At 38.1% G+C, this 16546-nt stretch overlaps 1 protein-coding gene and 1 non-coding gene across 13 annotated transcripts in view; both read left to right on the forward strand.

The window, feature by feature from the left end:
• Nucleotides 1–16546, forward strand: part of Mllt10 (MLLT10 histone lysine methyltransferase DOT1L cofactor) — a 140836-nt gene that overhangs the window by 79178 nt on the left and 45112 nt on the right. For 10 of the 12 annotated variants that reach the window (XM_031369092.1, XM_031369094.1, XM_031369096.1 and 7 more), the window contains 2 exons: nucleotides 9341–9599; nucleotides 12263–12832. In XM_031369092.1, coding sequence (XP_031224952.1) covers nucleotides 9341–9599; nucleotides 12263–12832 — 829 coding nt within the window. The remainder of the gene's footprint in view (nucleotides 1–9340; nucleotides 9600–12262; nucleotides 12833–16546) is intronic. The other 2 variants (XM_031369093.1, XM_031369095.1) reach the window with 1 other exon arrangement.
• Nucleotides 8778–8883, forward strand: LOC116092686. Its single transcript, XR_004119417.1, has one exon. It is a non-coding gene; the product is annotated as a U6 spliceosomal RNA (small nuclear RNA).

A 16546-nucleotide genomic window follows, 5' to 3' on the forward strand; every position in this document is an offset into this window, starting at 1 on the left:
CTGTCTGTCTGTCTGTCTGTCTTTCCTCTGTCTGTCTATCTGTCATCAATGTGTCTGTCCATCAGTTTTTCAAGATAGGGTTTCTCTGTGTAACAGCCATGGGTGTTCTGGAACTCACTCTGTAGACTGGGCTGGCTTCGAACTCACAGATCTTCACCTGCCTCTGCCTCCTGAGTACAGAGGCACTGTTGAAGGCACACATGCACCACCATACCCGAATTATTATTTTATTTTATGTTTATAATTGTCTTGTCTGTATACCCCCTACTTAAGGCAAGAAGAGGGGCATCAGACACCCTGGGAACTGGAGTTACAGAAGGATGTGAATTGCCAGTTGTATTTTGGGAATTGAAACCAGGTCCTTTGCAAGAACAGCCAGTGGTCTTAACCCATGTCATTCTTCAGCCTCCCTGGTTTGCTAATATTTTGGTGAGGATTCACCATCAGAATTTATGAGAAATTGGCTGTAGCTATCGAGATTTGTTGTATTAGGGTTATGTTAGACTAATAGAATTACTATTTCCTCAGATTCTATTTTCCAGAATAGATAGTAGAGAGTTGGCATAATTTCTGCTAAGTTGATAAATTTACCAATGAACTCATCTGGGCCTGACACTTTTTGATTTAGGAAACAATCAATGATTGAGGCAGTTAAAAAATATATATCAGCTATATATATATATATATATATATATATATCAGCTATCTCTTGTATTTTATAGATTGCGTGAGTTTTTTTTAGTGTTTTTTATGTTTTTTGTTTTTGTTTTAAGATTTATTTATTTCATGTATATGAGTATGCTCGCTGTCTTCATGCACACTGGAAGAGGGCATGGGATCCCATTACAGATTGGTGTGAGCCACCGTGTGGTTGCTGGGAATTGAACTCAGGACCTTTGGAGGAGCAGCCGGTGCTAACCACTAAGCCATCTCTCTAGCTTGTGTGGTACTGTTGTTTTTAATTGCTGAATTTCATTCAGGTTACGAAGTTCTTTCCTATAACCTTGTGTATACTATTTCTTTTCTACCCTTTAATAATGTTGATGGCAACTATCCGGTCGCCATTAGGACTGTGATGGTTACTGTTAGTAGTCAACACGGTGAAGTGTAGGATCACTGAGGCAAGGGAGCTCTGGGGAGTATGTTGACTGCATTGGCTTGAAGGGGAGGAAAGTCCAACAAACTGCTAGAGTGGGTTGCATGCTCTAGACTGCGTGGATAGAGTGGGAGGTGAGGCTGAATCCAGGTGATACCTGCTTTCTGATAGGAGAGGTGATGTGTGACTTTGAACTCTGAAGTAAATCTTTCTTACGTTGTTTTTGTCAAGACTATTTTATGACAGCAGCAGAAAGAGAAACAATGACAGCCCTGTTTAATTCTGTTTTTAGCTATCTCTGTGGTTTTCTAGATTAAATCTATTATGACTAGATGAAGGTATTATATAATTCCTCTTGCCAGCTAGGAGGTGATGGTGCACACCATTAATCCCAGCACCTTGGAGGCAGAGGCTGGTGGATCTGTGTCATTCAAGGCCAGCTTGGTCTACAGGGCAAGTTCCAGGATACCTAGGACCACACAGAGAAACTTTGTCTTGAAGAAAAGAAAAAGAAAAAATTTCCATATAATTCCTAGTCCTTATATTTGGTCAAAGTGCATTTTATAACCCAGAATACCGACTATCTTGGCATATGTTATGTGTGAGTTTGGAATAATGTGTAACTTGCTGTTGAATCAAGCAATCTGTCAATATCAATTATATCTAGTTGATAAACAGTGATTGTCAGTCCACTCTTTTTTTCTCCAATGTCTTATTTAGGGTTCCTATTGCTGCTATGAAACAAAATGAACAAAAAGCAAATTGAGGAAGAATACGGGTTTATTTGGCTTACTTAAAGGAACTGAGGGCAGGAACTCAAGCAGGGTAGGAAACTGGAGGCAGGAGCTGATGCAGAGGCCATGGAGGGATATGATCCTTATTGGCTTGCTCATCATGGATTGCCTAGTCTGCTTTGTTATACAACTCAGGACCATCAGCCCAGTGATGGCCCCCACCTGATCTTTATTTCTTTCTGATGCAGCAATGTTCTCAGCTATAACAGTAGATGCTATCTTGTAGGTCACATACCAAAGTATTGATCACTATATTATTATGTGATGTCCTACTATTTATTTAACTATTTAACTATTTATTTATTTATTTTGCTCTGAATTCTGCTGTGTTTATTTTTTATTAAACTAATAAAATCTATTTTAAAATATACAGCTGAGTATTGACATTTTAAGTCATCAAAATAATTTATAATAGTTAAATGCCTCTTAAATATACATGATATCTTCTGAAGCTGAAAGTAATTTGCACTCAAACCAGTTTTTAAAATCTATTTAGAACATTAAACATGATAGAAGTAGAAAAATCTCTTATGAAGTCCTCTTTGAAAGGAAATTGTGACAGGTTCTTAATTAGACAGAAACTGTTCCATCTCCAAGGGAGAATATGCAGTATAACTGTGGCTTCATAGAATGAATTGGGTAGTATTCCTTCTGTTTCTGTTTTGTGGAATAGTTTGAAGAGTATTGGTATTAGGTCTTCTTTGAAGATCTGATAGAATTCTGAACTAAATCCATCTGGTCTTAGGCTTTTTTTGGTTGGGAGACTTTTAATGACTGTTTCTATTTCTTTAGGGGTTATGGGACTGTTTAGATGGTTTATCTGATCTTGATTTAACTTTGGTACCTGGTATCTGTCTAGAAAATTGTCCATTTCATCCAGGTTTTCCAGTTTTGTTGATAGGCTTTTGTAGTAGGATCTCATGATTTTTTGAATTTCCTCAGTTTCTGTTGTTATATCTCCATTTTCATTTCTGATTTTATTAATTTGGATACTGTCTCTGTGCTCCTTGGTTAGTCTGGCTAAATGTTCATCTTTCTTGTTGATTTTCTCAAAGAACCAACTCCTGGTTTTGTTGATGCTTTGCATAATTCTTTTTGTTTCTACTTGGTTGATTTCAGCTCTGAGTTTGATTCTTTCCTGCCATCTATTCCTCTTGGGTGAATTTGCTTCTTTTTGTTTGTGATCTTTGAGGTCTACTGTTAAGCTGGTAGTGTATGCTCTCTCCAGTTCCTTTTTGTAGGCACTCAGAGCTAACTTTCCTCTTAGCACTGCTTAAGGCTTTAATTTCTTTCTTTATTCCTTGACTGAGTTATCATTGAGTAGGTGCTGTTCAGCTTCCTTGTGTACTGGCTGGTTTTGTGTGTCAACTTGACACAGGCTGGTTTATTCACAAAGAAAGGAGCCTCAGTTGAGGAAATGCCTCCATGCGATCCAACTGTAAGGCATTTTCTCAATTAGTGATCAAGGGGGGAGGGCCCATTGTGGGTGGTGTACTACCATCCCTGGGCTGGTAGTCTTGGGTTCTATAAGAAAGCAAGCTGAGCAAAGCCAGGGGAAGCAAGCCAGAAGTAACATCCCTCTATGGCCTCTGCATCAGCTCCTGCTTCCTGACCTGCTTAAGTTCCAGTCCTGTCTTTCTTTGGTGATGAACAGCAGAGTGACAGTGTAAACTGAATAAACCCTTCCCTCCTCAACTTGCTTCTTGGTCATGATGTTTGTGCAGGAATAGTAACCCTGACTAAGACAAGTGTACCTGGGCTTTCTGTTTTTTTTTTTGTTGTTGTTGTTGTTGTTGTTGTTGTTGCTATTGAAGATCAGCGTTAGTCTGTGGTAATCTGATAGGATGCATGGGATTATTTCAATCTTCTTGTATCTATTTTGTGACTGATTATTTGGTCAGTTTTGAAGATGGTACCATGAGGTGCTGAGAAGAAGGTATATTCTTTTGTTTTAGGATGAAATGTTCTATGGATATCTGTTAAATCCATGTAGTCCATAACTTCAGTTAGTTTCATTGTGTCTCTGTTTAGTTTGTGTTTCCATGAGAGTGGGGTGTTGAAATCTCACATTATTATTGTGTGGGGTGTGATGTGTGCTTTGAGCTTTAGTAAAGTTTCTTTTGTGAATGTGGGTGCCTTTGCATTTGGAACATAGATCGATGTTCAGAATAGAGAGTTCTTGGAAGATTTTTTCATTTGACGAGTATGAAGTATCCTTCCTTACCTTTTTTGATAACTTGTAGTTGAAAGTTGATTTTATTTGATCAACTTAGAATGGCTACTCCAGCTTGTTTCTTGGGACCATTTGCTTGGAAAATTGTTTTCCAAACCTTTACTCCGAGGTAGTGTCTGTCTTTGTCACTGAGGTGCATTTCCTGTATGCAGCAAAATCCTAAGTCCTGTTTACATATTCAGTCTGTTTTTCTATGTCTTCTTTAATTGGTGAATTGAGTCCATTGATGTTAAGAGATATTAAAGAAAGGTGATGGTTGCTTCCTGTTACTCTTTATGTTATTTTTATGTTTGTGTGGCTATATCCTTTGGGTTTGTTGAAAGATTACTTTCTTACTTCTTCTAGGGTATAGTTTTGCTCCTTATGTTGATGTTTTCCATCTATTATCCTTTGTAGGGATGGATTTGGGGAAAGATAGTGTGTAATTTTTTTTTTTTAATGGAATATTTTGGTTTATCCATCTATGGTAGTTGAGAGTTTTGCTGGGTATAGTAGCCTGGGCTGGCATTTGTGTTCTCTTAGGGTCTGTGTGACATCTGCCCAGATCTTCAGGATTTCATAGTCTCTGGTGAGAAGTCTGGTGTAATTCTGATAGGCCTGCCTTTATATGTTACTTTACTTTTCCTCTTACTGCTTTTAATATTTTTTCTTTGTTTTGTGGATTTGGTGTTTTGACTATTACGTGATGGGACGAATTTCTTTTCTGGTCCAGTCTATTTGGAGTTCTGTAGGCTTCGTGTATGTTCATGGGCATCTCTTTCTTTAAGTTAGGAAAGTTTTCTTTTATAATTTTGTTGAAGATATTTACTGGCCCATTACATTGGGAGTCTTCACTCTCTTCTATACCTGTTATCCTTAGGTTTGATCTTCTCATTGTGTCCTGGATTTCCTGGATGTTTGGGGTTAGGAGCTTTCTGCATTTTGCATTTTCTTAAACTTTTGTGTCAGTATTTTGATTCTGTGGAAGATTTACTCCTTCATTATAAATTTAAGACTTTTGTTTGAAGTAGAGAATAGTTTTTGCACCTGGTTACAACAACTTAGGTATATTAGTATTGCATCTTATCAGCAGCCCAATGATTATAGCTGGCTGTCAAACAAAATCAATCTCTGTCTCTGTCTCTGTCTCTCTCTCTCTTCCTTTTTTCCTCCCTCTCCCCTCACCCTTCACCCCCACCCCCACCCCCGTCTCTCTTCCCAAGGCAGGGTTTCTTTAAAGCCCTGGCTGTCCTAGAACTCAAGGCTGGTCTTGAGGTCCTAGATCTTGAACTGCCTGCCTGTGCTTCTGGAGTACTGGAATTAAAGGTGTGTACCACCACTGTTCTGCACAAAATTTATTTTTAATTATTAAATTGCTTTGTATATCACAATAGGTCAATGTTAGCACGCAGTAAAGGATTCTCATTATAGTCAAATAGATTTTTCTCCTTGAGGAAAGGATACAAAGACTGTGGCATGTGGATGGGGAGGTTGCGCAGTAGTTAAGAGCATTGTTCTTGTAGAGGACCTGGATGTGGTTGCTAGCGTTCACTTGGTGGCTAACAGCCATCTGTAATTCCAGTTCCAAAGGATCTGACACCTTCTTCAGTCCTCTGCAGGAACTACACACTTGTGATACATAGACAGGATACCCATATACATAGAATAAATCCAAGTGAAGCTTTAAAAAACATACGTTAGTATATGTAAAAAGGACATGGGGATAGGTTGTTTTGGAGCCATCTTTCAGTGGGCAAGAGCACTGTTGCTATTGTAGAGGACCTGGGTTCAATCCTCAGCACCCACATGATGGCTCTCAACCACACATAACTAAGAGTTCCAAGGGTATCTCACCTCTTTTGAACTTGGCAGGCAGGCAGCAAACATGCACTTGGCCGTACTACCTTTACACAAGCAGACGAAACACTGATACATACTTAGAAACAAAAACAACGGTATTGCCTTCAGTCAGGTATATGCTAGCCAGCTTTCTTTCACTTGGATGGTATACCTTAGGGGACCCTTATGAAGAAGAGAAGTTTCTACATCATAGTTCAGAGGCCTCTTTTTTGCCTGCATGTGTTAGAGGCTATCTGTTCATTTTCAGGTGAATAGGGGCTGTGGGCTGAAGGTCTCTGCTGCCTGACTTCCATCCACTGGGCCCTACCTATCTATGTCCTGTAGTTTCCATTACCTTGAGGAACTCCAACACATGCCTCAGCCAGTCGTTAACACTTGGGCCCTTGGAGACACTCTCAATCCAAATTGCAGCAAGCCCCGAATAAGTACTTTTCTTTCTTGTGTTTGAAAATTGCATGAAAAGCAGATATTTTTACATTGTAAGATCATTCTCAGAGGGAGGGTCTCTACTGTGGTTAGAGGAATTCTCAGGCCCACTTAGTTCTGTCCTACTTTTTCTCCCCTTTTAAACTTTTCTTCTTTGACTTTAAATGTTCACATGAGAATTCCTCAGTAGTTTACTGCCTCAGCAGCACATTATTAATCAAGCACTTTTGAGATAACTTTAAAATTTGGAGTTTAAGTCAAGATCTCTTTGAATGAAACCTGTGTAGCCTTGTGGTTAGTTAGGGCAGTTCATTTTATATAATATTTTAAAAATATGGTCATCAGTTAATTTTTTTTTCCTCTGTAAGTCAGATACTTTTGGAAAACTTAGGAGGTACAGAAAAAGTAATTAAAGTAAAATATTCAGTTACCTTATGTAGGCTTCGATTTTTCTAAACCTAATTTAATAAGGGTTTTTAAAGGCGTCCACTTCCCTTGTAGCCCACCACCCACCAGAAGTAGTGGAAAGAAAGATGAATAAGGCAAAGGGAGATATTGACTTGTTTAGAAAGAGTTGTTCCGGGCTGTTCCATTCCTCCTTAGCAGCAGTCCAGTCCACTTGGACATCACCTCTCACAAATCAGCAAAGGCAGTTCAATCTAGAACAAACTGCAAGGCTCCACCAGTTGGCTGGAGTCCATCGAAGCAGTAGGAGTCTCCTTGAGTATCACCAGAAGTTCTTTGGCGAGGTACTGTCTATGAACTCATGGCCAGCAAAGATCAGCAGTGCAGTACAGTGCAAGGTGAGGCGAACTCATGCCAGAGCCTCCCCCACTGTCTGTGGGCTCATATTTATATTCTTTCTAAACATCACACATCCTCTCTTGTGTCTGCTTCAGCAAAACATCATATAACATAACTGAATTTCCAAAGAAAGTGGAAATTTCCACTTCAGCCTTACTCAGTGATTTTTCTTTTTTTCCTTTTCTTTGTCACTGAATTTTAATTATTTACTCACTGCTCTTTAACTACCCCATCCCTTGTTCATCCCTTGACAGTCTTAATCTTTAGAATAAAAACAAGGACATTGTGTCAAATAAATGAGAATATTGACTAGTACTCTTTAAAATTGTCTTATAGTTGTGAATATTGCATTTCCATGTACAGTATTTCAGTTTTCACTTCCTTTATTTGAAGCTTGAGCAAAGCACAGGGGCCAAGAACGCCACTTTTGAGCTTCACTAGGCCATACACAGATCAGATGTGAGGAGTGCTGAACCTCAGTCTTCTCAGGGAGAAAAAGAGTCTGAAAAGGAAGGTGGGGTAGTTTCCAAGGTGCCTGCCCTGCCTGGAAAAGCTTCACGTTTCTAAAGTAAGCCATGGCGTCTCATTAGCTTAATGTTACTGGTTTGTTAAAAGGTATTGTTGATTTTTTTTTTTTCCCTGCCAGACTTTGAAGCCTTTCTTTTTTGGTCCTGTTTGTGGATTATAGCTGATTAGAGCACTGAATGTTTTGCTTTTATGAGATAATGCTGAACTTATTGTTGAAATGTGTGATTGGCAGAGAGATGATAAGATGGTAGCACAATTGTAGAGTAAAAAGTAGATTTTATGTGAGTACACTGTTGCTGTCCTTAGACTCACCAGAAGAGGGTATCGGGTCCATTACAGGTGGGTGTGAGCCACCATGTGGTGGCTGGGAATTAGACTCTGTACCTGGAAGAGCAGTCAGCGCTAACCGCTGAGCCATCTCTCCAACCCCCAAATTATTAGATTTTTAAAACATTTCTTCTAGTCCTTCATTTGAACATTGAATTTGCAAAAATCACTGTAATCATTTTGAAAATTGATTTTTATTATTTTTCAGTTTCAAATTTATTGTCATACAAAGTGTTACATGTGAAAGTTAATACTTATGTCTTTAAATTTTTACATTTTCACATTAAATTTGATATTACAAAGATTTATTCAAAATTTTATAGGTAGTTCAAGCTAGTCAGTGAATTTAGTCTCCTCAGATACTTGGGAGTGTAACTTTGAAATAAAATTCTTGCTCCCAAGGGATGCTATGAATCATGTTAACCAGCTTTGTCTGGTTTAAAATGCACCCACCCCCCATTTGTCAGTGTCTGGGCACACTTGTATTTAAGATGCTCACTAAAGCCAGAAAATTGTTTGAGCAGTCTTTACTGATTTTTTAGTCCATACATTTCAAAGGCTGAATTTCTCCTCTTTGAAGCTTCCTTCCCTGCACACTCTATCCCTCCTACATCCCAGGAGGAGCCCTGTAGTCTAGTCCTGAGTGTGGTCGTCTACTGGGTTGATGATGCTCTTTCCTTCTCATTCATTGTTGACTTGTAGTCTCATGGCTGAGAAGTAGTATGCTTTTGTGCTCGCTTTGGCAGCACACAACACTAAAATTGGACCGATGCAGAGAAGACTAACATGCCCTGGGCAAGGATGGCACGTAGGCTTGGGAATGCTTCCATAGTTTAGACCCAAACCAACCTAATTAAAAAAAAAGATATCCTCGGTGAATATAATGTTTGAGAAATGAATATCTTTGGCATTTCTGTGTATTTAAAGTATATTACGAAGGCTGCAGTCTGATCTTCAGACAGTCATCTTATCAAGTATTGTTTTAAGACAGTAAGTGATAGGTGCTGTATGTGAGAGAGAGGCCAGGGTAGAATGTGCTTGCCCAGCACATGGAAGGCCTGGGGTTGATCCCAGAGATGGCACAACAACCGCCCAAAAGGGTTAACTTTGACTTCATGGTTTCTGCTTCATTTAATGATTTTCTTTATTGGGCTGTCTGACTTCTTTATAATGTAAATATTCACGTTTGTAAATTCAGTGCTTATTTGTACTGTTTTCTTTGGCCAAATATAATTAGTTCTTTTTTCCTTTTACTTTCTGGTTTGTTTCTTTGTTTTCAAATCAAAATGTTAGACTTACACAAGCACTAGCAACAACTCCATATCTGGATCTTTGAAGCGCTTGGAAGATACTGCAGCAAGATTCACAAATGCAAATTTTCAGGAAGTCTCTGCCCACACCTCTAGTGGAAAAGACGGTTCAGAGGCCAGAGGGTCAGAGGGCAAAGGGAAGAAGTCTTCCGCTCACAGCTCAGGTCAAAGGGGAAGGAGGCCTGCTGGAGGACGGAATCCAGGGACCACTGCGGCAGCGTCCAGTCCCTTCCCACAAGGTAGTAAGTACACTGTTTGAATTAATGCTCTGTAGAAGAACTTTTGTTTTTTTTTAGTAATAACTAATGACTTCTAGATTAATAACTAGTGACTATTCTAGATTAAGTTAGTTGATAGTCTAGGATTATTTCCAAAAATGTTTCTGGAACTTTTGCTCTCTTTACATTTAATGATTTATGTTTTTAAACTATAATTTCAGTGTTTAAATGGCTGCAGAATAGAGATTCAGATTGTGGAGAAAAACAAATGTAGTTTTGTTTTAAGAATAGGAATTTTCTTTCTATATGCTGCTTTTATTTACTTTTCCTATTAAACTGTTTTAGTAGTAGAAGTGAGAAACTTTTATGGAATCTAAGGTCTTAAATAGTGGTGCTTCATAAGCAATGCATTTATTACAAAGCTTGAAGTTAAAGTAGACTTTTACTCAGCCGCTCTATGTTGTATGCTCAGGCTGCAACATCAACAGGCTGCCTGTTGTGTGTATACAGTATACACATAAACAGTGAATAGTATCCTGGTGTCTTTCCCAAATCCTGTTTGGTATTAGACTGGGCTTGTGTTGTTCTATGGAAAATAGGAGTACTTGTAAATTTCAGAATATATACACTTATGTGATTGTTTTATGTAATTTTAAATATGAACATTTATCTTGAAAATCAGAAAATTTAAAATTTGGGGGGGGGAGAGTAAAATCCATAGCTTGTTTACTTGTGTGCATTGTTCCTCTAGAAGTCAATACAAAGGACTGCTGTTTACCTCTACCAAAGCATTTGTTAAACGTAAATCCAGAGTCTTGGAGTAACATGTAAATAGTAGATTGCTAATCTGTTGACCTTTCATTAAAGTTTGTTTATATATTTTATACTAGTAGTAATTTGGAGCCACAGATTTATAACTCTTTGGTATATGTGAATGCGTGTTGTCTTAGAACAGAAAGTCAAATCCGCGTAGGTAAAACAGCCAGAGTCACTAATTTAAGGGAAAGTTAGTTATTTTTATACCACTTTGAAAGTTAGTCAAACCTAATTAACCTTACATGTAACTTCATTCACATCTTGAATGAATCTTATATTAGTAGAGTTGAAACTGTTAAATTTAATTTGAGATGTAGCCCAGGGTGGCCTTTAATCCCCATGTGGGTTCTGATCTCCCTTCCTGGACCTTCCTTCCAAGTGCAGGGTTACAGTGTGCCTTCTTAGGCCTGCTTTATATTCTCAGTTTTAATTTTTATAAAGTGCTAATCCATTTTGAAAAGTTAGCTTCTATACTTTTTGGAATATTTAAGGATTTTTTTAACTTCTTAAGATATAGTAGATAATGTGTTACAGTTGCATAACTGAGATTATCAAAATACAAAGATGGGGTGTTTCAGTTGTCATGCTTTTAATTAACTGTGCCCTGTGAATTTTAGAAAATTTAAATATACCAAGCTCTTAAAAGTATTTGGGTTTTTATTACTACTTTTGTGTGTGTGTGTGTGTGTGTGTGTGTGTGTGTGTGTGTGTGTGTGTGTGTAGGTGTTCATGAGCATTGAGACCAGTCTTCCCTGTGCTGTGCAAGCACTCTGTCACTTACCGTTTAGTATATGATAGAGATGTTAAAGCTGAATCTATTTAGTAGCTTATTTCATTTGGCAAACATGAAGAGAGTTTTTTTGAAATGATAATGGTGGATCAAACTGTCTCCTCCCAGGGCAGTTTCCTACCAGGCAGACAAGGACGTCGAGGTTCGTAAACTGCATAATGTTAGGGGTTGCCAAGTGTTTTTTGACTAGAGTGAGGCTAGAATAAGCAGTTGGAAAAGAGGCCTAGGGGAGCTACCTCTTCCATGATTTTTCATTTTTGCTTTTAGGTTTACTTACTTATGTGTGAGAGTGTTTTTCTATATACCATGTGCATCACTGAAGAGGTCTGAGGGGGACACCAGAATCCCTGGAGCTAGAGTTACAGGTTTTCTGATGTGGATGCTAGGAGCTGAACTTGGGTCCTCTGTAAGAGGAACAGGTGCTCTTTAACTATATCATTGAGCCATCCACATGATCCTTCATTTTTAAAATCAATAAGATGATATTCATGACTGGTTTTCCACTATGAAGCTTCATGGAAATGGAGGAAAATTTAAGGTGTAAATTAGGACATGAAGTCGTATGTTTTGATGGGTGGGTAGATTTGGCTGAATAATTTAACCATGGACAAGGCCTGTTGTTAGAACTTAGAACCCGAGAGATGTCTTACAGTTTTACTATAAGTAGTAACATTTCCAGTTGTGTTTTCATGCTTGAAAAAGACAGTTCCCTGGAGAGCGAGCACATTGTGGTTTTGTCAAGCATTCTATCTGTTCGGTCTTTCCTGTATAGTGCCTCTAACGGTGTTTGGACAGGAGCAGAGAAACTCTGATAAATGTTAGTCTCAGAAGTAGGCTAAAATTTAAGAGCTAATGTATGATACTACCTTTGATAAATTTTTAAAAGATAATTTTAGAGGTGAAGTTGATTTCAGTAGTAACCTTTCTTATATTCGTTACATAGTAATGACCTAAGTTTTGTAGCTTGCTTTAAGAAGTCCTTTTTGATCATTGTAATTTGTCTATTGCTTAGAGGAACATTTTATCCAATTTATCTTCGTCCTCCACCTTTGTTTTTTTGTTTGTGTGCATTTTGCTACAGGCAGTTTTTCAGGAACTCCAGGCAGTGTAAAGTCATCTTCTGGAAGTTCAGTGCAGTCTCCCCAGGACTTCTTAAGCTTTACAGACTCAGATCTGCGAAATGACAGTTACACGCACACTCAGCAGTCATCATCGACCAAAGATGTACATAAAGGGGAGTCTGGAAGCCAGGAAGCGGGAGTAAACAGTTTCAGCTCTTTAGTTGGTCACCCTGTGACCTCAGCTGTTATTTCCCAGCCTAAAAGCTTTGACAATTCACCTGGAGAGTTGGGTAGTTCGAGCCTCCCTACAGCAGGCTATAAGCGGGCTCAGACTTCTGGTATAGAAGAAGAAGCTGTAAAGGAAAAGAAACGGAAAGGAAATAAGCAAAGCAAGCATGGCCCTGGCCGACCCAAAGGAAACAAAAGTCAAGAAAGCGTTTCTCACCTCTCGGTCTCTTCTGCTTCACCAACATCGTCCGTAGCATCGGCCGCAGGAAGTGTAACAAGCTCCAGTCTTCAGAAATCTCCTACACTGCTCAGGAACGGAAGTCTGCAGAGTCTCAGTGTGGGCTCGTCTCCAGTTGGTTCAGGTAAGGGTCTGTGTCTTGTTTGCTCCTCCATCATGTCCTTTCTCTCAGGACTCCAAAGAGTTGTGAACAGTTGTTCTGAGTGTGCTCTGAAGTGCTGGTACATTTAATTAACATTGACATTTGTTCATTTTCATTTTAAAGTTTATTTTATTATGTGTTTTTAAAGACAAGGGCTTATTAAGTAGCCCAGGCTGACCAGGATCATTCTGTAACCAAGGCTGGCCTCAGAGCCTTGATCCTCCTGGATCAGCCTCCCAAGTGCCGGGAGTCGCAGTTTTCTGTTACCATGCCTGGGCATTTTTAGGGAGGAGGTGGCATATACTATAGCACATGTATATAGTGTGTGGGCCTTGGGTTATCACCTTCAGAGCCCTTGAGAAAGAAAGTATCCTACAATTCTAGAAAACTATGTGGTGTTGAAATTTTTAGCATCAATCTCATGTTACTTAGTTAAATGTATATAAACAGCTTATTAGTCATCTATTACTTATTTCTCAGTTGTGTTTTTGCTCCCCCTGCATATTATGTATAACACCAAACCAGGATTCATATTTTAGATGTGAACATGTCTGTACTTGTTTTTTTTTTTTTTTTTTTTTTTTTTTTTTTTTTGCTATTTTCGAGATAGGGTTTCTCTGTGTAGCCCTGGCTGTTCTGGAACTCACTCTGTAGACCAGGCTGGCCTCAAACTCAGAGATCCACCTGCCTCTGCCTCCCAAGTGCTGGGATTAAAGGCGTGTGCCACCACCACCTGGCTTGTACTTGTTTTTGGTATCTTGGTATTTAAAGCTCTTGCTAAACTTAATTTTTTAGTTTTTACTTTTCTTGGTAATTGTACATAAGTAAGGTAAATTTTTGGAGCCCTTTTTTCCATAAGTGATAAATTTAGGATTTTATGTCAAGTTATATCTGAAATGATTTAAAATTTATTTTAAATTTATTTAGTGTTTTTTTTTTAACCACTATTATTTTTTAATCTGAAATGAGAGTTGATTTCTTAGATTTGAAAAGTGGTCCCAGCCGGGTGGTGGTGGCACACGCCTTTAATCCCAGCATTTGGGAGGCAGAGGCAGGCGGATTTCTGAGTTTGAGGACAGCCAGGGCTACACAGAGAAACCTTGTCTCAGAAAAACAAAACAAAAAAGAAAGAAAGAAAGAAAGAAAAGTGGCCCCAAAGCTTGCTTTTTTTGAATTTTGAAATGTTCCAGTTTTGCCTAGAACTGACTCCCCAGCACCATGAGGCCTGAAATTGGCCATGAATCTGTTGTCTGTATCTTGGTGCTTCACCATACCTCTTTATCATTTGCATGACAGTTTGAATGAGTCTCTATGTAGAATGTATGTCACTGGTATGGTTCTGTGTAACCAGTAATTTGTGTTACAAATCTTTTTAATTCTTAAAAAAACTGAAAGTATGTGTTTTATATATGAGTACACTGTAGTTGTACAGATGGTTGTGAGCCATCATGTTGTTGCTGGGAATTGAACTCGGGACCTCTGCTTGTTATGGCTCTGCGTGACCTCTGTTTCCTTTGAGTCAGCCCAAAGATTTGTAAGTGCACTGTAGCTGTCTTCAGACACACCAGAAGAGGGTGTCAGATCTCATTATGGATGGTTGTGAGCCACCATATGGTTGCTGGGGTTTGAACTCAAGACCTTCAGAAGAGCAGTCAGTGCTCTTAACCACTGAGCCATCTCTTCAGCCCTCAGGAAGTATGTATTTTATTCTTTTTAAAGATTTGCTAATGTGTATGATTGTTTTTGTGCCTGTGTACTGTGTTAGTGCCTAATGTCCTCAGAGATCAAAAGTATCCATAGGATTCCCTGGAACTGGAGTTACAGATGACTGTGAGCTGCTTTGGGTGCAGGAAACTGCCTGAGTCTTCTGCAGGATCTCACTAAGCTCTGGCTAGCTTAGAACTTGCCATGTAGCTTCAGAACTAAGATATTTCCTTGCCTCTGCCGTGTGAGTGCTGAGGTTAAAGACAGGCACCACCACAGCCTACCCCAAGTTTTTGGTTTCTTTTTTTTTTTTTTTAAGATTTAGTTTTATTTTCATTTATGTGTATCTTTGTGGTTCCACATGTGTGTGGGTACTCTTGGGTGTCAGAGAAGGCGATGGATCTGGAGATGAGGTCAACATCTCCATTTGATAAGGTTGTATGGTGGGGGGTTTGGGGGTAGTATTGAACCCAGGGCCTCTTGAAAAGCCATCTCTCTACCACCAACCCTTAACAGTTGCAAGTCTTATTTGTCTGTTTTTATTTTTCTGGAATATGAGGTAAACAGCTTTTAATAAATCTTGACTGTAAACTTCACCCCTTTTGTTTCCCTTTGGATTTCTGAAGGTTGAAATAAGATTCAGCTAAGATATATTTTTATGGATAATATTAGTTGTATTTATCCCAAGAGACGGAAGAAAGGATGTGTAAAGACATGTGAAAAATGTTCATTATACTTTTATATTGTATATTTTGCAAATACAAAATAAATAAAATCTTTGGTTTGTTTATTACCTTCAGTAAGCGGAAATAACAGTGATCATTCAAGAAAGAAGCATATATATATACATATATATACATGCATACATACATATATATATATATATTTATTTATTTATCTGATATGTTAGGTTTCATTAAGTGCATTGTTATTTTTATCTCCTTTTGTAGTAGTTTTTTAAAGGGCTATTGATGTCCCTGTTCCACAGTTGACAAAACTGAGGTTTGAGGGTAGCCCAAGGCCATATAGCCTGGAGTTTTTTTGTTTGTTTCTAATAAATGACATCAGTGCCTGTCATGGTTTGCACACAGCCCCCAGTTTAGTGGAATCTGTAGAGGAGTTATCTTACATTGCTACACTAAGCCCTTTCGAGGACTAACATCTTTACTTAAGTCTTGGTGTTTTGGCCATGTTGGGTTGGGTATTCTTTGTGTTTAGTATTTGTCCTTTATGGGACGTTTACCACAATCCCTAGCCCTTCCTCATTAGTTTCTAGTAGCACTTCCCCCATAATGAATATGTCTCCAGACATTGTTAAATGTCCCCAGGAGGCCCAAATTGCCTCTGGCTAGAACCACTGTTTCAGGAGGTGGAAAAAATAAATTACAGTGGGAACAAAGTTCATTAAAAAAATTTAACTATATTGCACATTTGAATAAATGTTTTTATTTATGTTTCCTTTGAGACCATAAGGACCTAGCAATCTGCCTTAGTCTTTTTTGCCACAGAAAGCAAATTTAAATAAATTCACTTAAAAATTGGGGTCATATAATTTTTAACAAAAATTACAATAATTTAGTGAGTACCTTGCTCAGAACACAAAGCTTAAATTTGTTTTTGTGATCTTCACTTAATCCTGTAATTTTGTAACCTAGAATTTGAATTTCAAAGTTACATTTGAGTGCTTCTTTAAAATACATATTTTTAGATTAGTGGAATTAAAAAATAATTTACAGCTTTTAAGAGATTTTTTTAAAAAAACCTATTATGGATTTAGAGAGATTTTAAACATGAAAACTAATGTTCCTTTCAGAGAGCAGAGTTTGTAGTACATTAGTTACAGTAAAATCCTTAATTCATTTCTTTTTTTAATCCATTTCTTTTACCTTGTTATTATACAAATATAATTATCTAGAGGGAATTCCCATTAGAAGATATTATTATTTTTTGGGGGGGGAGGTTTTTTTGTTTTTTTGTTTTTTTTTTTGAGAC

Source organism: Mastomys coucha, unplaced genomic scaffold, assembly GCF_008632895.1.
Source record: "Mastomys coucha isolate ucsf_1 unplaced genomic scaffold, UCSF_Mcou_1 pScaffold15, whole genome shotgun sequence".
Taxonomy (NCBI): Eukaryota; Metazoa; Chordata; class Mammalia; order Rodentia; family Muridae; genus Mastomys; species Mastomys coucha.